Source organism: Botrytis porri (genome assembly GCF_014898465.1).
Source record: "Botrytis porri strain MUCL 3234 chromosome Unknown BPOR_005, whole genome shotgun sequence".
In the NCBI taxonomy this organism is placed as follows: Eukaryota; Fungi; Ascomycota; class Leotiomycetes; order Helotiales; family Sclerotiniaceae; genus Botrytis; species Botrytis porri.
The window spans coordinates 773804-795298 of NW_024066079.1; the positions used below are offsets into that span (position 1 = coordinate 773804).

Below are 21495 nucleotides of genomic sequence, written 5' to 3' on the forward strand. Positions count from 1 at the left end.
ACTAGGACGCATCAACTGCTTGGTAGGTATGGTTCTATCAGTTAGATGGACCGGCCTCCAAAGCTGGAGTAAGTGCTCGTCGAATTGCGGTCTCGAATGCAGCCCACTCCTTCACAGCAAGTTCAGCAAGAGTCAAATCAAGGCAATTAGTGTAATCAACAAGCGTATCAAGATTCCCAAAGAGACTTGGAAGGCGAGGAACCTCTTCGGCTCTGGCTGCAGCCTTCTCGGCCAAGGTGAGTTGCTTCTTCTCAGTAGTTGCATCATGGATAAGCTTGACATAGTACTATTGTTGATCAGCCTGTGATCTCAATTTGATCAATATTTCTCGGGAGACTTACCTGAACGAGATCATAAGCAACATCCTTTCTTGGTCCAATGGTCCAGATATTGCTCCAGAGATCAGCTTGTGGTGGAACGCCACACTCAAACGCGGTTGTAGGATCAATCTTCATCTTGAAAACAATGTTGTCTTTCATACAGGGACTGAAACCCTCGCACTTGAGAGCAGTACGCCAAACTCGCTTCAACAATTGGGCATTAAGATTGACTGGATCATCATTGTTTTCGACACGTTCAACAAGCAACCCAAGCAATTGCATCGTGGCTTTGTACAATAACTCACGATCTTGGCAAGTGATGTGGTTGACCATTGCCCAAGGAAACTTGATCAAGGTACTGACAAGACATTCGAATGGTCGTTGCGGACAATCCTTAGAGAATGGGGACTGTTTGATGTCAGTAGAATTTCGAATGACGTAGGCAGACTTATAAATACTTACACGTTGTGGGGACTCAACATGCTTAACCAGCATAACCAACTCTTCACGGCTAACGAAACCCTGAAAACCAGAGTTATACTTGTCATTCTCGTCGCGTTCAATAATTGTGGGCTTATTTCCGTGCCACTCAACGTTCTTGGCCTTTGGAAAAAGCTGTTTCATCAACTCTTCCTGGGAAGACAACTCCACTTCGACGTGGCGCTGTCCAAGACGACCACCTCTGCCGCCCATGCGATTCATATCGAAACGTGTGATTGCATTTGAAGCCTCAGTAAAGCTGATAAACTCAACATAGGCGTCAAGTGTCTTGCTGGTGACACGCTCCATAATAATATGGATGGGCTCGTGGTCATTCGAGGCTGCGATCTTTGCGTTACGGCCTAGAAATGCAAGAATCTCTTGTCTTGTTACGCCATATGGAATCTATGAATGAATTAATATATGGTTATCAAACATCGGCGACCATGACTTACGTTTTTAATTCGCATAACCCCATATTGTGCAGGCTTGGCTTGGCGGCAGTACTCCTCGAAAGGCATGAAACTTATATCAAGAGCTTCTTCGGCAGTTGGCGTAACAGTACCATTTCTGGTCAACTCACGAAGCAAGGGGCTCATGCCACCAGCATCTCCGTAACGAGAATTTGGGCTGAAAGGAGCAAGTGTGGTGACAGGATTGAAGGGATTAACGCTAAGAGCGCGTGGGGTAAAACCACCTGGGATGGCGTCGTGGGAACTATTGATTGGGCGATGATCTCTACCAGCGTCATAGTTCGGCATCGTAGGAGTATTGTCAACTTCAGCAAAGTTGTCACTTGTGACAGAGTTTTGGCGCGAAACACTTCCACGAGTCGGTGTATTTTGTACCCAATCGCTAATGTGCTGAGCACGATCTACAGATGCGGTGATGGATGTGCCGCGATTAGATCGAAGCAAGGGTGTGAAGTTAGGTCTCGGCTCGGAAGCAGGAATGGCAGCAGATAGTGAGCGACCGTTGGACGATACAGGTGATTGGATGTCGTTGCTGCTCTCTTGACTTGGATCACTTTTCTCACTTTGAAGGCTTCGCTTTTGCTGTTGAGGAGTATGGACAACAGATCGAGGATTATTGCTAGTTGCTGTGTAAGGCTGGTTGCCAGAATTGGGTTTGGAAACATGGGTGTTTTGCGCTTGAAATGGTGGCTTTGGAGGAAGTGGGTGATGAATGTTACCGACAGATACAAGCGAGGAATACTGTGCGTTGCGAGCATTGGCAGCCATATTGTTATTGTTGGCTACAGCCGAGAAACTTCCATTGGAACGATTCTGCTCTGAACCATTGTGGCCAATGCCACCAGTATTGCCGATATTACCGACGCCGCTGCCATGGCCGTAACCATTGTTCTGAATGCCGTTCGGGCCGACACCATTTGGACTCATGCCGCCAAGGCTGAGGTTACTAAATTTCAAGTCGGATACCATACGCGAGGCTGAACTTGGTGTAGAATTTGGGCCATGATAATTGCCACCGCCAACATTGTCGTAAAACTGTGCTGGATTCATTCCAATCGGTGGAGCAGAGTAGGTCTGATTGTATTGAGGACTGTAAGGATGTGTAGGAAATTGAGTAGCAATTTGTGGTAATTGTGGTCGCATACCCATGTTCTGCTGTTGGAAGTTGCTTTGAGTTGGAGGACCACCATGCCCATTGAAACCGAATTGATTTTGATGCTGATGCTGCAAATTTCCTGTGTGACCGGTGCTCATGTGAGGGTTTGGGAGACCTCCGATTTGGCCATTGTAAGGTGGTGATTGATATGCATTGTTAGCACCGCTGAATGAATTCATGCTATGCATGCCGTTCATACCATTCAACCCCATAGTAAAGTTTTCTTGTTGATAAGTTTGCTGTTGTTGCATCTGGTATTCATTCTCATGGTTATAAGCTCCAGCAGAAGCACCGTTCACCATGGAATTTTGATTGGTAAATGGTTGAAACTGAGCGCGGCCATTGCTAAATTCAGGTGCCACAAAAGGTGGAGGCTCAGCAAAAGGACTTGGATCGCACATCTCAACTCCACCACTATCCTCATAATCGGATGGCAGGTTCCATGGGAGTGGTACCTGTGTTCGGAAGGAATCGTTTGAATTTGCTGAATCCTGACTTGTGTTTTGAAGGTTTGCCAGAGATGGTGGAAAGCCATGTGGGTTGTTGTTATATTGAAATGCATTTGGAGCTGGCTGACCAGTGGGCAAATTAAAGGATGCCATGGTCTCAGTGAAAGGTGCGTTCCACTTGCTTATTGAAACAAGGATTTCCTGTTGTCGATCTATGATCTGTTGTTGATAAATCAATGGTGATTTATCAACAAAGGCAGGTGGAGAAGTAAGCAAGATGGAAATGAACGAGGTGGGTGAAAAAATGATGGAGTTTCTGCAATTTTAAATGATGTTGCAAGAGGATTTAAAGAGAGCAAGTGACTTTGTTGTATTGTTGGATACAAAGGATTGACCGTGGAAGACGAGGGCGATGGTGGTGAATAATAAGTACTTGAATTGTCGTACCGCCGTTCACTTTTTGCATGGCTCAAGCGTAAGTTATCACTAGGGGGACCAGTTCCCCAACGAGGATCGCCGCTTTGAGGACTTGAAACCATTTCTAGAACTCCCAAGTTCAGACGAGAGTCACAAGTGCTAAGACAGTAACAAGCACTGGCCAAGAGTGAAGGTATAATAATCAGAGTATTGAAGTCAAATCTTACCTTGACAATGGTTGATGGTGTGTAAAGTGGAATCCAATATCTGCACTTCAAATCTTTCTGGTAATATGATGGAAACGAAGAGCGATGGGAACGTGAAAGTCAAATGTATGACAGTCAGTGTTGAGAAGTACGTCTGTGTGACCACACACAAATCATATGATTGACCTAAAAACCATTCTTGAGAATTTGGATGTACATATGGTGCAGCAAGATCATCAAAAGTGGGTGATGCATCTTTTCAGTAGAAGCATCTAGGCGACACATGAAAGGGATGTCTTATACACAGAATTCGGGAAGATCCTGAAGTTCTTGAAAATTGGGAAAGACCAATATCTCATTCGTTTTGAGTGGTCTAGTATCTATATATTGCATGTATTAATGCCTGGGTTAATCTCTAATCTGTTCAATGTAACTTAGACAGTTCTTCAAGAATGGAGATCATGTCATTTATGCAAGTCGTAGAATCTCGTTCTTCTCTCTTCATTCAGTTGGTTCCTTAAGCCAGCAAGTCCTGCGTGTATGTTAGTCACGGGCAAAGCCCTAGTATGGAGAAATCTTGGTAAAGTCTATATATCTGGTGATTTTGGCGCCAGCTTTGAGCTGCTCTGTATATCATCAGTGTATAGATTAGAGGTGATGCTTGATTGGAGTTTTACTAAAGGTGACACCAAAAACGGGCGTATGCCCCTTCCATCCATACTCACACTTTGAGACACTCCAATTCTCTAGTTATTTTTTCTCGCTGATGATAACAATCAGCTGCGGCCAAGGCTCTGTTTTCATGATAGTCGGGCGATGTCAACTGAACAATATCGATGATGCAAAAGCACATGGGCTGGTTGGTCAGCAGTTGTCCCGGAATTATGACATGGCCATGAGAACAATTGATATGTAGCAGCAAGCAAGTAGGGCTTTTATTTGTTCTTATCATTGTTGAGTTTGCAAAAAGCTTTCCTATGGGATAGAATCTCAAAATTGCCAAGGTAATGCTGTAGTTCATGGCTGATGTGAGCCCTGAGGTATTTTGGGTTTTCAACGTCTTCTCGCGTATTTTTAGGGGCAGGTGCGACTGTAGATGTCCCACCAGCGATGGAAATACATTCAGAATTGCTTGAGAGGAGTCCATCAACTAATGTTGTTGAGTTTAGACTCGATTGATTTTACTCGGATTTGGTTTGTGGTGTACTGATCGGCGAAGAATGAAATTGATATATACCAATTCTTGATTGTTGGACGATGAAGAGATCTGTTGGGGTATAGGAATTTGAAACTAATCCTATGTGTCGGCAAACACAGCTGAGTTATTTCTTCTGGCCATTTGAACTCACGATCCGATGATTATAACGCTTAGTATCATGAGTCCATGCTTCGCGTCACATTTTCATCGGCTTTATCGATAAGAGATCGATTTATGTACGCCTGAGCTTTTGAATCTATAATCGATAGGTATATGATTCAAAGACAGCGAGATGAGTTTGGGTTTGATCTACCTGTTGTCTTTATACTTATTCGGCGAAATAATTAAAGACGCATAGTATAAATTTAAAACAATTATAACTTCAACAGCTTTCGATAAAATAAACTAGAATTGATATATATAATTCATTAATATAATAATTATATTATATGAAAGTTCTTAAAGAATTAAAATTGAAATCATTGAAATAAAAGTAGTTGAAATTATTAAATTGACTTAAAAAGTACTTTTTTTTGATATCTTTTCAATCTTTAACAATGTAATTAGTTTAATAGTTAAATAAGAATTTATTCATAATAAAAAAAGTTATTTATATTCAAAATGAAAAAAGTAATAAATTTATTATTTTTAAAAGAGTAAATTCGCTTATTCTAGGGAATTTTAAATATAAAAATTCAAAAATCTACATCTCTTTTCAATTTCGATCTCGAATAATTTTTTAAAATTATAGAATAATCAAAAATGATTTATTTTAAATCAAACTTTGTTTGATTTTAAACAGAATTTAAAAATATCATAGTAGATAAATAAAAGTTAATAGAGATATAACATTAAATTATACTTATTTTCATTAATTAAATAATTTTCATATAATTTTTGTTTTTGAATCTTTAATTTGAATTTTATAAAACTTTTTCTATGTATATATATATAAAATAATTTATTGTTTTTAATGAATGTTAATTAAATCAATTAGATTTTATTTGAAATTTATTATCTTTGTTTTTATTTTGTTTTATTAATATTATTTTTTCAATAAAAAGGTTTTATAATTTTATAGTAAAAGAGGTTAATAATTATATAATCGATTTTAATTTATATTTGATATATTTATAATCTAAAATAAATTATATAATAAGTATAAAATGAATTACAATATCGATTTTTAATATAATAATAATAATAATAATATTATATTATTAAGAATTAATCTTTTTTATAAATAATTAATAGTATATTATATGTTATAAAGAAGTATAATCAATACTAATATATTATAATTTCTATTATACTTTAGGATTGTTCTTATGTATATAAATTATATTATATTAAGATTCAAAGATTTTTATATATATAGGATAATTATAGGTATTATAAAAAGGTTTGATTTCTATATATTAATAATTTTATTAAAAATATTTCTTGAATAAAATAGGGCTTTTTGAAGAGATTTTACTTTTTTATATTTTTATATTTAAAACCCTTTTCTTTGTACATAAGATCTTTTTATAAGGTTGTTGAGTATTGAAAGATCTAAATTATTATAGAAATCTTCTTTTTTATTAATTCATTTAATATGATTATTCTATATAATAATAGTATTGATTATTTTCAATATTTCAAATAAGTATAATATACTTCCTTTTTTTATCGATAATAATAATTACTTAATCTGAATAAATACTAATTTAGTAATTGTAAAAGAGAATATAAAATAATTTCCTGATTTGAATGTAATATAAATTAGAGAGTTATTTCGAAAAAACTCTTCTTAGTTTTTTTTCGTGTTTTATATATTATATATAATCTTTACAATAAATACTTTATTTTATAAGTCTGAAAACTAATAGAGATAATTATATTCTTTTAAAATAAATAAGAAATATACATCCTTTATATATTCTTAAAGGTTTATTATATTTATTTCTTATATTTCCAAAGAATTAGAATTTATTACTATATAAAGAATAGAATAAATAATCCTTAATTAGAGTATTTTTAACTTTTAATTTAAAAAAACTCTTATATATCAAATAGCTATAAATTTGATTACCAATTTTATTCACGATATTAAAATAATATTTTTAATCAGAATAGTTATTTTTTTGTTTTAGTTTTTTTGTATAATTAGAGTAGGTTTTCAACTATTACCTTTTTTTAAAATAGAAACGAGTATGACTTTAGAATAATATATATTCATTTTAGATAAAATAGAAGGATTGTATTTGAATAATTTTATAAAGTTTGTTATAAACTAAAAATGCTTTTTGTAATTATTTGATCATTTTATTTTTGAAAATCCTTAGTTTGATATATTCTTATATTCTTTAGGAGATTATAGGATATAGGTTTTAAATCTATACTTATTAGATGAAAATTAATAATAATAATATTATTATTGAATGATTGGATAGATATTTCTAATTGTTTTAAAAAGTTAGGTGGGGGTATAATAAAAGAGATAGGGATCTTAGGTTTATAGATTCAAATTTATAAATTTAGATTTATAGGTTTAGGATCATAGATTTAATAAAGATTTAAATAATTTGAAGAATTTATTAAGATATTTTTGAAATAGAATTAAAAAAGAATTGATTGAAAAGAGAATGAGAGGGGGAATTAAAAAGAGGTTCGTCAAAAGGTAAAAGAAAGTGAATTAAGAGAATTAGAAAGTTAAAAAGAGAGTTAAATTTATTAGATTTATTAGATTTACAGACTAAATTTAGAACACTTGACTAGGGGCGTGACATTACATGTCACGCTTTACTACACTTATATACTCCGTGCGTAAGTAGGTTTAGTAATTCCCTCTTCGTACGAAGAGAGTAATATAGTTTATTAGTACGTATATTATATTAGTATGTATACTATTCATTTTATATATAAAATTTGTTTATATGTAACCGTACACTTTCTTTATTTATTAATATAATTTAATTTTTTCTAAAAAACATTATAGTTAATTATTTATATAAATAATAAGAGTTTCTAATCAATTATTAGAAATTTGATTTAATATAATAATTATTATAAAAAAAGTTTTTTGTAACGAAAATCGTAACAATTTTAATCTTTTTTTAAAATATAATGGAAATATTTATATAAAAATTAAATTTTTGAATATTTAAATTATAATTTTTATCAAATATTTTGTTCTCTTCTAAAAATAATGATTAATTATTAAAATATGAATATTAAAAAAAACCTTGATTTTAGTATAATTTTGAAGTAGTGCACGCACTGATATGATGCACGCACTGATAAACTACGTTAGATAGAATAATTACAACCTTTTTATTTATATACTTTGTATATACACCCTATTAAGTCTACTCAATACTAAACGACGCCTTCGAGGCCTCTTTCCGAGCTAGAAGTGAGAGGTAAGCGAAGAATATTAGAATATTAGATTTATTATTAAAAGTTTACATTAAATTTACTCTATTTAAGTTAGTATATAGATTATTCTTTCAAAAAGCTTAAGATCTTTAAATAGCTTTAAAATTAATATTTTGATAGAATCTAAGAATCTCAAGGGGACAAGTGAAAATAGGGAATATGTTCTTATAGTATTCTGATGTTATATTATATCTGATTGAGATATAATGTTTGAGCTGTACTCCTAATTAAGTATAATATATATACTCTTAATATAGTAGAAGTATACTTAACGTATTATTCGTTAGTCCTTGTAGTTATACTCTATAAGTCTTATAATTATAAGTATCTAAATTGATTAAATATGATTTCAAAAGGCTTTTAGTAAAAATTTACTAGTAATACTTAAAGTGGGTCCAGGAAGCTATTATGTAAATAATATTAAAAATACATTGAAAAAATATACTAAAGCTTATTAATTGATTAAGATTTACATAGTATTTATATAAATCACTTCAGGGTTTTAACAAAAATACAATAAACTTTAGAAATTCGAAATTAATATATGAACATAGTCTTATAAATATATAATTTATTAAAGGTTTACCTTCTTAATAATCTTACTATTCGCGAAAACCGAAGTACTATATATATATATAAAAGTTGATTCGCTAAGCTTGAGATTCGATTTAAACAATATAATTAGTTTAAACCTCTATATATAATATTCTTAATATTATAGTATTGTAATATTATAACTTAGAATGATTTTTTCTAATAAAATTCATTTAAATTATTCTATAGAAGTCAGTTTCAATTAAGAGAAAAAAAGAAAAAAAGATAATCATATAGAAGAAGCTAAGACCTTTCAATTAATCTAATTTTTATAATACTAGCTTCAATATCATGATTTAAATAATAGATTAAAGTTAAATTCTTTTAAGGGCTTTAAAGCTTATATAATTAATATAAAAGGAGATATTTAAGTATCGTAGAGTTTATATTAATAAAATCATTTTAGACTTAAAGCTTTTATAATCTAATATTACAATTACTAATTCGAATGAAAAAATCGAAATGTAATTCTAAAATGTAATTTACAATATTATATAATGAAATATAATTCAAAATAAAATGATTAAATCAAGATTCTAAGAAATATGAAAATTATAAAAAATAAAAGTAATTTAATAGTAAACCGACTTTGCCTGTAAGTATTTAATAAGTTTATTTTTTTAATCTTTATAATAATAAACATTATTATATTATACTTTCTCAAAAAGTAAGGAGTTCGAGGGCTTGTAGGCCCCTAATAAGATTAAGAGAATTTATATTATAAATATCTATCTCTAAAGTAATAATATAAATTGACTTTTAGAGTTTGTTATGGGAGCTACCTCTAAGATCATATAAAAGTGTCTAGAGATCTCTCAAGATAATTTAGATTAGATTTCAAATAGGAATTCAATAAGATTATAATTAATTATAATTCTTATAATTATAATAATGAAATTAATAATTGTTTTTAAACACAAAACTCTATATATAAAGAAACCCTATTCCTTATATAAACCTTCATTCTCTACAGAATTATAAGGCTCTGTTCTACTTGAATCCTTTAAATCTTATAAATCTAGACATTTATTCTTCAATCCCCTAAATCCTCTAGGTCCATCACATAACCATTTGGCCATATGACATGGTATATTGGATACCATTATAATAGAGTTTTAAAACAAGTCTTTTAGAAAGCTTTGATTTTTTTACTTTTACTTTTTCTTTTAATATTATGTGGTTTATAATAATTATAGAGTATATTGAAGCTCTAATATAATTTCTATATTATAAAATTAATGTAATATTAAATTTATTAAGAATCATTAAAAGCTTTTTGTTACGACGATATTCAACATACCATGTTACATGGTCAAACGATCATATAATGGACCTAGAGAATCTAGGGGATTAAAGAATAAATATTTAAATCTATAAGATTCAAAAAATCCAAGCAGAACAAAGTCTTATAATTCTATAGAAAATAAAAATCTATATAAGAAATAGAATTTCTTTATATATAAAACTTCATACTCAAGAACAATTATTAGTTTTATTATTATAATTACAAGAATTATAATCAATTATAATCTTATTGAATTCCTACTTGAAGTTTAATTTAAATCATCTTGAAAGATCTCTAGCCACTTTTACGTAACTCTAAAAGTAGCTTTCATAACACTTTTTTTATTCTAAGTTCCTAATTAAATATAATACTAGTATTATTCAGGGGTTCGAGAACTCTAAAAATATCACTTCATTAATATTAGTACTACTATAACTATAAAAGTATCACTTCCTTAATACTAGTACGTACTATTAAAACTATACTAGTATTATAATTATATTATAATATGTCCTTATTTGTCTCATTAAGGACTATTAATTTTAGAATTCTAATAGTTATATAATTTGAATATAAGTATAGATTCTGAATAATTATAAAAAGAATTATTAAGATTATTAGTATTTTTATTTATAAAGGGCTGAGAAATAGCTTCTTTTATAATATTTTTAAAATATAATTCTTTAAAATGTTTAATAACGTAGTTTATCATCGAGTGGACTATTATAAATACATACAAAATTCGTCTGTGCGTAACCGTGTACTTTCTTCATTTAATAATATCATTTTATAAAATTTGAAATTATGAAATCTAATTATATAAATATTGTAGAAATCTAATTTGCTTTTTAAAATTCTAATTAATATAGGAGTTATTATTAAAATAATATTTTTGTAACGAAAATCGTAACAATTTATGATTTTTATAAAATATAATATCAATTTTCATATAAAAACTAAATATTTGTATAAGAAATCTTTTCTTATTAATAAATCTTTTTTCTTTTTTAAAAAATACTAATTAATTATTAAAATGTAAATATTAGGAAAAGGCTAATTTTAGTGTATTTTGAAGTGGCCCACTCGATGATATAGTCCACTCGATGATAAACTACGTTATACATAATTATAGAATTAGATTAAAAGACCGTTTTAATAATTCTTAGATTTTTATTGAATTTACAATTATATTCGATTATATAATTCAATAAAATTAAAATTAAAATTACAGTAAATTACTCTTATGTTTTTCAAAACCTATTTAATTATACTTATATTCTAAAATTTATAATAGTTAATATTTATATGCTTTAAATTCTATAATAGATTCTATCTAGAGTCTATTTCGAATTCATAAATTTTAGTTTATTAAGAAACTCTTTTTTAAGGAAAAGAAGTAATGTATTTACAAAATCTAATCTGAAATAACTAAAATCTATTCTCCTTTTATAAGATCTATTTTTCTCTTATAGAATCTAATATGAAATAATCAATATCCATTTTTATATTATAAAATCTATTATTTCATTACAGAATGTATTCTAAATAAATAGAATTTACTTTTCTATTGTAGAATCTATTTCCTTTTTATAAAATCTCATTAATAATAATTAGAATATATCCTTTTATTATAGGATCTATTGATTCCCTATTAAATCTATATCTTCTGTTATTAAAGATTCTATTTCAAATATCTAGTATCTAGTTATTTTAGATTGAATTCTATTATAAATTCTAAGGTATATGAAAGTCAATCACCTCTTAATTTTAAAGTAAAAGAGTAATTAAATAATGTTGAAAAAATATGAGAATAATTTATCATTAATATTATAAGTTATCAGATTTCTAAAGTCAATATTATGTATAAATGAGTTTACTAATTTAAAGCCTTATAAATTTCATTACTAGTTGAATAGTTATATTTATAACGAGTTGTTTTAGAACTCTTATATATGAATACTTCACTCAATACTCAATATAGACTTTTGAAATTATTTTATAACATTCTTCTTAATGTTATAAACTGAAGACGATAATAGATTTATTCGTATTTTTTTATTCCTCTTATTTTTATTTTTATTTGTTCGAAATTTGAAAGTCAGATAAATTAATGATTCATATGTTCTTGATTAACATGTAGATTTGAAAATGATTTGAGGAGTATAATATCTTGAACATTTCATAGACTACGTAGTATAAGATTGATTTCATGACTGAAAACTAATTAATCTAAAACCATATGAATTTTCTAAAGATTCGATTAGAATACGAAAATAACCTTAAATCATCTAGCAAAACAAGCAATTAACAAGAATCATACTATAAGTGAAAACTTAAAAAGACATAGTCATAACCTATAGTAGTAACTCTTAAAAGCTCGATATTTCATTTTATTAAATTTATTATTTTAAATTAATTACATTATTAATATTTATCGAACACTCTCTAAATCTAATGTTTTTCTTATATTATATGAGTATTTTATTATGAGTATTTTGTTATGTAAGACTAAAAGTGTAGACTAAACGAGCCCTTAAGCTTCGGAGCCGATATGTATTATTTTCTATTCGAATATGACATATCGTAAGTTCTCGGTCTCCTCTTGATGTCCACCTGATGTGTGATTCGGAAATTCACTAAACCCTAAGGTGCGACAAATGAGCTCCGAAAGTAGTCTGTATATTGAACAAGAACATTAATAACTTTATAAATAATATTAATAATAAGGAAATTAACAAATGCATTATATATATTAATTTATTAATATAAAAACATTATACTCAAATATTCTTCCTATTTTGAACATAAAGATTTTTTTCAAACCTATAGATTATATAAATTTCAATTAAAAATTCCTTTTTCAAATTAATACTTAATATTATAATTTATTTAATCTATTTTACCTTTACTTTCTATTAAAAATAAACGAATTCATATATACAAAACCTAAAAGATAAAGAACTTTTAAGATTACGACCATTTTTATAATATCCTATAACAATAAATAAGATTTATTTTTATTTAAAGATTCACATTTATATAACTATATACTCAGAATTTAGAATTAAAAGCTATTAAAAATATAATAAAAAATCTAATAAGCATCCTTTTATATATTTCATATTAAAAAATAAGTTCTAAAAGTTTTATATAAAATATCATATTAAATCTTCTAAAACAATTAATATTTATAAAAAATAAGATATCGATTTAATAATTTTAAATAAAAAGAAGTAAAATAACAAAGTATATAAAGATATTAAGAATATAATATCTATTTATATAATAATAATAATAAATATCTCAATAATAATAATAATAACTAATTCTTAATCAATTCAATCTATCTATTACTTCTCTTTTTATATAATTTTATTATCATTCATTATTACTTTATGATAATTATACCTTTATTTACTTCTTTTCTTCCATATTATTTTCTTTCATAATATATCTCATCTAATCTCTTATATAAGATTTATTTATTCTTTATATTATATTATGTTAATTACAATCTCTACATCCCTTAAGTATTTCTTTCCCTCAAGCTCTTCCTTTTAATTATCAAAATTCTTTTAAATTCCTTTCTTCTAATAAACATTACTTACATTTTTTCATTATATCTCCTAAAAAAAAGATTAGAGCCTAAAGATTATTTCCTCATTCTTATCCTACTATATATTCACTATATAAATATTATATAGGATATTTATATTAATTATTCTATAATCCTAATATAATCTATATTTATAAGTATAAGAAATACATTTACTATTATATTAATAAGAGTATATATTGTAATATATATAAAGAATATTATATTTACTTTGAAATACCTTCTCATATCAATACTTATCTATCTTTATAATAATAAATACCTACAGTGTTACGGGAGCTGCCTATAGGTGTTACGGAGGTACCCGCACCGCAACATGGATTATAAGATAAACCTAAGGCCTTGGTGTTGGAACCTACGAAAACAGCACTGTAGGGACAGTTGGATTAAAGGGTAACGAAAGATAGCGGTAACCGAATCAATAAGCAATGATTAAAAGATAGGTACATATCTTTTGTTGGCACCTATCCTACAGTAGGCACAGGAGGGATAGCGGTTACAGGTTATCTAGTAAGCACAGGTTAGATAAGCAGTAGTATCATATAGGTCACGGGGCAAGTGTCACGTGATGGATAGACAGGATAGACAGTCTACCCAAGCTATCCAGACGAGAACGAAGGTCTATATAAGGGAATGGGTTTCATTACAATGTAGAGCTTCGTGCTCAAGAACAATCATTAGTTTCATTACTATAGTTACGAGAATTGCAACCAGTTACAACCTTATTGAATTCCTACTTGAAGTCTAGTCTAAACCACCTCGAGAGATCTCTAGACACTTCCACGTGACCCTAGTGTTACGGGAGCTGCCTCTAGGGTCACGTGGAAGTGTCTAGAGATCTCTCGAGGTGGTTTAGACTAGACTTCAAGTAGGAATTCAATAAGGTTGTAACTGGTTGCAATTCTCGTAACTATAGTAATGAAACTAATGATTGTTCTTGAGCACGAAGCTCTATATTGTAATGAAATCCCATTCCCTTATATAGATCTTCGTACTCTGATGTTGGTTGGAGTTTCTTGGAGTCCTGGCTCCCAAGGACCTCCTTGGAGCCCTGGCTCCTGGGGACTTCACCACGTGACACTTATCACATGGCATTCTGTTACCCATCGTAACACTATCCCCTTCCTAGACTAGCGCTTGTCCCAAGCGTCTTATAATGCTCCATTTCCCCACCCGGCCGGTGAATCAAATGGTCTTGGGCTCTTTCATTATGCCTATCACCACTATTTCCCCTAATCACCTAACTGTTCGAAAACGTAAGGAACAAATCCTTCTTGCTCAGGCTATTGAATCTAGTAGTGTCGAAATGATTCCGTGTTCGCGTTGTCGTTTGGATGGTTATCGATGTGTTAAGGATTTGTCTCGTTCCGATCGCTCTCGTTGTTCTGAATGCGTGCGTGCACGTTCTTCTTGTGATGCTGAGTTTCCTTTGGCCGAGGATTGGGATCGAGAAGTTCCTCGGGAAGGCGATTGACGTGCCTTGGATCGTCAAGAGGAACGCCTTCGTTCGGAGGAAGAAGAGGCTATGGCGAAGATCCTTCGCCTTAGGAAACAACAAAAGTTGTTGCGCGAGCGGCGTCAGCGCATGGCCGACCGTGGCCTTAAATATTTGGATGAGCTTGATGCTCTGGAAGAAAAGGAAAGGCTAGAGAAAGAGCGTGTTGAGAGAGAAAAAGAAATGGCGTCTGCCTCTGTTGCTGGTCCTATCGACGACTCCTTTGCTTTCGATTCTTCTTTGCCTGAGTTGTCCGAAGCGGATCTTGAGGCTTTATTGGCAGGTGTGGGTACTTCAGGTGGAATGCCCGTAGCTTTTCAGAGCAGCTGAGATCTTCCTTGAATTCCCATGTGTTTTCTGAGTGTGGATAATCTAACCATTTGATTAAATATTTGATTGTGCCTCTGACGTATTTACAATCTAGTATTGTTTCGACATCGTATATGGCGTTCGGGTTGACTGGTTCGATTTCCGTTAATGGCGCATTCGGCGCTCCTGGTGGTGCTGGTTCGAGCAAGGATATGTGGAATACTGGGTGGATGTTCATCGTGTCTGGTAGTTTTAATCGATAATTGACGGTTCCTATTACCTTATCAATCTTGAATGGTCCTAGTTTCCTGTGATCGAGTTTATTGCTTGGTCTCTTGGTTTCGATGTTTCGTCGTAGCAAGTAAACTTTATCCCCCTCTTTAAGCGTAGGTTCCATACTACGTTTCGTATTGTAGTGCGCTGCTGTTCTGGAAGATATAAATCTTAGATCAAGAGCAAGCTGCTCTTGTAAATCCTTTAATTGTTCGACTTGTATTATTGCTGATTCTGCATTAACTTCCTATGGTATCGATGTTTGGTATGCTTTAGGATTAAACTCAAAGTTCGTGTATGCTAGTGTAATCTTTATGGTTTCCGTTTCCGATGTGTTATATGCGAATTGTGCCATAGGTAATAGCTCTACCCAATTGTCCTGTCGATAATTTATGTAGCATCTAAGATATGCCTCCATTGTCTGATTGGTCCTTTCTGTCTGACCATCGGTTTGTGGGTGAAAGGCTGTTGATAGTTTCCTCTTAATACCCATAAGTGCTAATAAGGTAGTCCAGAATTTCGAGGTAAAGAGCTTGTCTCTATCCGAGATTATCTCATCTGGTACTTCATGTATGCTTACTATGACTCTAAAGAATACATATGCTAGTTGCTCAGCAGTTTATGTTTCTTTAAATGGTATCATATATGCAAATTTTGTCAATCTGTTTACTACATTAAGTATTGCGTTGTACTCAACTTCTATAATAGGGTCTTTCGAGAGTGGTAGTTTGACCACAAAGTCCCATGTAATGGACTTCCATGGCTGAGAAGGCATGTCTGGGGTCTGGAGCTGACCATACGGAGCGTGTCTAGAGGACTTATTCCGTATGCAGGTATCGCAATTTCCAACAACTTCTTCAACTATCGTTCTCATTCGTGGGAAGTAACTGATTTCCCGTAATCTTGCGAATGTTCTCGCAATTCCCTGATGTCCATGTGCCAGCAACCCATGTTGTTCCGTCACGAATTCCTTGGTCATTTGACTCGGAATATATACTTTTCCATGAAAGTATATGGTCTCGTTTTCTATCGTGAACCCTGGTTTTATTGTCTTGTGTATGCGTATAGCCGTAGCATCCTTATCGTAATGTAATTGGATTTTGACCCTGAGATGGTTGTCTTCCAATATATACGTAGCTGCGAGCTGTGGTGCATTGTAAACCAGTGATTCGCCTTCTTTCTTGAATATTGCGTACGATTCGTACGACTTATTTTCTTGATATTCTGGTTTTCGGCTAAGAGCGTCGGCTCTAGCGTTTTCTAATCCTTTGACATATGAAATCTTAAAATTGTAGTTGGCCATGGTTTCCGACCATCTGACCTGTCGTCTGTTTAACTGCTTCATTGTGGTGAAGTAAATCAAGTTCTTATGATCCGTATACACCTGTACTGTGTATTTTGATCCTTCCAAATATACTCGCCATTCTCTAAATGTGTCGACTATCGCCAGTAATTCTTTGTCATATATTTCGTAGTTCAATTCGGCTGGTGATAGCTTTCGAGAGTAGAATGCGATTGGTTGCTATTTCTCATTTTGACCTGGTTGGCTCAGAACTGCCCCTATAGCGAAATCTGAGGAGTCCGTCTCCACTATGATTTGCTTATCAGGGTCGAATGTCAACAGTATTGGCTCCTCGGCCACTGCCTGTTTGAGCGTTTCGAAGGACTCCTGCGCCTTGGCGGTCCATTCAAAGCTTCCTTGATCTTTTCTGGTTAACGTGGTCAAGGGTGTAGTAATCTCTGAATAACCCTTGATGAATCTTCTATAGAAGTTGACGAATCCTAGAAAGGATTGTACTTCCTTGATTGTGGTCGGCTGCTTCCATTCGAGCACTGCCTTAACCTTGTCTTTGCTCATCTTGAGCCTTTGGCTTGATACGGTGAACCCTAAGAATTCTGTTTCCTTGACATGGAATTCGCATTTGCTTGGTTTGCATAGCAAATCTGCCTTGACTAAGCTTTCGAGAATGCTACTGATATCCTTGATGTATTAGATCTTGTTGTTTGAATATACTAGGATGTCGTCCAAGTAGTATATACAACAAGTGTCTAAGTATAGTGACAACACATTGTTCATGAGTCTCATGAAAATAGCTGGTACGTTGGTTAGCCCGAACAGCATAACTTGGTACTCGTATAGCCCGTATCTTGTTTTGAAAGCGGTTTTCCATTCCTCGCCTTTCTTCATTCTAATCAAGTGGTACCCGTTTCGTAGGTCCATCTTGGTAAATATTGTCGCTCCGCCTAATCGATCTCTTAATTCCGTAGCTAATGGAAGTGGATATCGATCTTTCTTTGTAAGCGTGTTGAGCTTTCTGTAGTCCACAACTAGTCTCTTAGTACCATCTTTCTTGGGTACCCACATAGTTGGGCTTGCCACTTGGGACGTGGATTCCCTGATCCATCCCTTGGCCAAATTGTCATCGATATATTCCCTGAGCGTCTTCAACTCATCGACTGACATTGAATAAATTGGGGTGTGCACAGGCATCTTGCCTTCCTCCAATATTATCTCATGATCCCATGGCTTGTGTTCTGACAAAGCCTCATGGATCCCTGGTTCCTTGAACACATGTTCGTATTTCTTGTACTGTTCTGGTATCATAGGCTCTTCTACCTTGATTGCGATTTCCTGCTGTGTCATTGGCTTCTACATTTGTAGAGGAGGTGTACTGGCCTTCACTCTTAATAAAGAACCCTGGACTAGGTGTCCTACGTCGCCAGTGTTGTTCGCGTTCAACTCTCCTGAGCGCGTGTTACGTCTCGCAGACGCCTTGAACATGTCGTCATAACCGTCCTTGCACTGATCAAATGTCACTGTTCCTTGTGACCAATCTATTCTGGGATTATGTGCCTTCAACCATGGCATTCCTAAGATGATCTGTTGTTGGCCCAATGGCACAACGTCAAGCTGTATAACCTCCGAATGTTGGGTCATATTCATTCGTACTGGTCGTGTCTCCTGTGAAACGTTCCCGTCAGATCCTGCTAGCTGTCCGTCAACTAGCTGCAATTGGTAGGGTTTTTGTTTCTTCTGGAGTGGGACTCCCAAGTACTTTGCAGCTTCTGGTGCAATAAAATTTCCTGTAGCCCCTGAATCTATCATGGCTTGTTGTATTTGTCCGTTTATCTTGACTTTGCAGTATATCTGTCCTGCTTGTCCTGTAGCATTCAATTGCTGGGTAACTTGTTTTTTGTCTGTTTCATTGAATTGTTGGTTCCTTGTCTTTCTTTTCTTGAGGAACCATCCGATTGCTTCTTTATCTGATCGATGGATTCCGCAGAATTCATTATAGCAAGCAGTCCAGCTCATCATCACGTGATCTGCTGATATCTCTTCCTTAATACATTCTTCCGTTGCAGAAGGTGATGGGGTTCGGTAGTACTCTTGTTCCCACAAGTCTACTGCATTCATACCCTCTTGGTTTCGTGGTAACTCGTCCAATAATTTCCGGAATTCTTCACTGGTGAAGGTCTCAGTTTCTTCGGTTTTAGCTGGATATTCCTGGGATACAAAGGTAACATTAAGTTGGCTTTTGCCGAACTTGGGTTTGAAGTTGCCTTTCTTTCCTCCTGTCTTCTTGCTTCGGTAATCCGCTGCCCAGTGCCCTGTTTTTCCACATTCAAAGCATAAGTTGTGTTCCCGTCTTCGTTCCTTTTCTGGATCATCATTCCCCTTCTTGTAGTGCATGGCGTCTAGTTCCATAGGGTCCCCGTAACTCTGTGTACTGTAACGTGGTCTGCCCTCATTCTTGCAGTAGCGCCCTTGCCTATGATTTGTCTGAGGCTTGTATGATCGTTGGGTTTATTTGTACCTGTATAGGCGGTCATCAGCATCGATGGAGCTTTTGATTAGTCCGTTCAAGTCATCGTCCTCCCCTTCCCTATCAAGTTCCAAACGTACTTCTGGTTTGAGTCCTTTACGGTAATGACTCATGATGGCGACCTCGTCCCAATTAGTTGTCCCCGCATATCTTCGGAACTCCGTAGCATACTTCAATGCCGATCCTGTCTGTTTGAGGTTGAAGATCTTCTCTTCCGCTACCTCTAACTCATTGGAGTTTCCGAAGATCCTACGGATTTCTGTCTTGAATCCTTCGAAACTGTCGAAGATGGTTCTTGTGGGTTGCATGCGTTCCCTGTCGTCATGCTCGAAATAGTCGCGCAGGTATGGCTGAATCCATTTGCCTGCCTCGCCTCTGAGGTATAACACGGCCCAAATACTCTTAGATTCCTTTTCGATGAACTTGTCTTGGTTGAATCTAAAATAGATTTCGAGTTGTAATAGGAAGGTGTCGAGTTCCTGTCGACTTCCTTGGTACTTGTCTGGTAAGGCAATCTTGAGTGTTTCATTGATGATGATCTCCTTGGGAGCATCAGTCATTTCGACATCATCGAAGTTGCTTACTGGGGCCGGTTGGCTTCTGGAAGAACTGTTGGCTGCCATACTGGCGGTTGGTATTGAATCGGTACTTGAAGCAGAAAGGGTGCTCAAAGTGTTACGGGAGCTGCCTCTAGGGTCACGTGGAAGTGTCTAGAGATCTCTCGAGGTGGTTTAGACTAGACTTCAAGTAGGAATTCAATAAGGTTGTAATTGGTTGCAATTCTCGTAACTATAGTAATGAAACTAATGATTGTTCTTGAGCACGAAGCTCTACATTGTAATGAAACCCATTCCCTTATATAGACCTTCGTTCTCTGTTGTCCCACTACTTCCCACTGTGTCCCACTGGGCCTTACTCAGTGAGACTCAGTGGGACACCTTGGTCAGGTGATATTCAATTAATCTAGTCATGTGACGACCTCAGTCGTAACAAAAAGCTCCTCTCGAATATTAAAATCTTCATAATACCTTTATTACTATTATATATATAATAATAAAAAGACTTTAATAAAATTCTACTTTAATCAAAACTACTACTTATAATCATTAAATTGAAACTTTAAAAACTATTACTAACTTATTTACTACTTTTATTAATATATATTATATTTCTATATGTATAATTCTTTAAAGGTTGTAATTACTTATTAATCTTTTTAGTATAAATATTAAAAGAATAATATCGATAATACGAATAAGGCCGATGCTGAAATAACTACTCGTTTTTATAATGAAATAAATATTCAATAGTTATCATAAAATATAGTCCAAATGATATAAGAATTCTCAAAATCCTAATGATCTGGTTGGTTGGTAAGATCCCTGTTAAGCGACGGAGCCCATTTGTCGCACCTTGGGGGATAGACTGGAAGTTGCCCTGTTGAACAGGCACAAGATGTAAGTACTGGTTGGACCCTATCTATTATCGAACACTTCACTTGGATTATATCTCCACTTCAGAGAGATAGCAAAGTACTCAAATTCATGCGAGGGTCAAATCCGAAATGAGTTATAGAAGCAACCGCTTTAGTTTTCTACTTACCACTTGCACAGGTGAAGCCTTCCGTCAGTGTTTTTGTTGTTGTTAACATGCCAACATAATTTTCGATCCTAGATACACCAACGGCGCTAGGGGAGAAAGAAATGCGCATGGTGACATAAAGTTAGGTCCTTGGGGAACCAAGGCTAGCTCCGAGCATAAATGTGCATACATGTGCATGCACCACACAATAAAGAATAGAAAATTGGCCACGGTTTGCTAAAACTTTCTGTAAATACTTCATGTTAGATTGGATGTGCAGCAGAGAACATGGACAAAAAGCCACCTGCCAGAATTCACAGGAACGTTGAAGTTTGATCGAATGTCGATCAGGTAATCTTGTTTAGTATATTGATTCTGCTAATTCCACAATTGAGTACG

General features: G+C 33.3%; 1 protein-coding gene across 1 annotated transcript; it reads right to left on the reverse strand.

The window, feature by feature from the left end:
- Positions 1-37: 37 nt before the first annotated feature.
- On the reverse strand, positions 38-3417 carry EAF01_003952 (uncharacterized protein; the record flags this gene model as incomplete). The annotated part of the gene is made up of 5 exons (XM_038912206.1): positions 38-286; positions 342-728; positions 783-1205; positions 1256-3090; positions 3168-3417. 5 exons carry the CDS (start codon positions 3415-3417, stop codon positions 38-40), a joined length of 3144 nt encoding a protein of 1047 aa, XP_038771890.1.
- Between the last annotated feature and the right edge of the window lie 18078 nt (positions 3418-21495).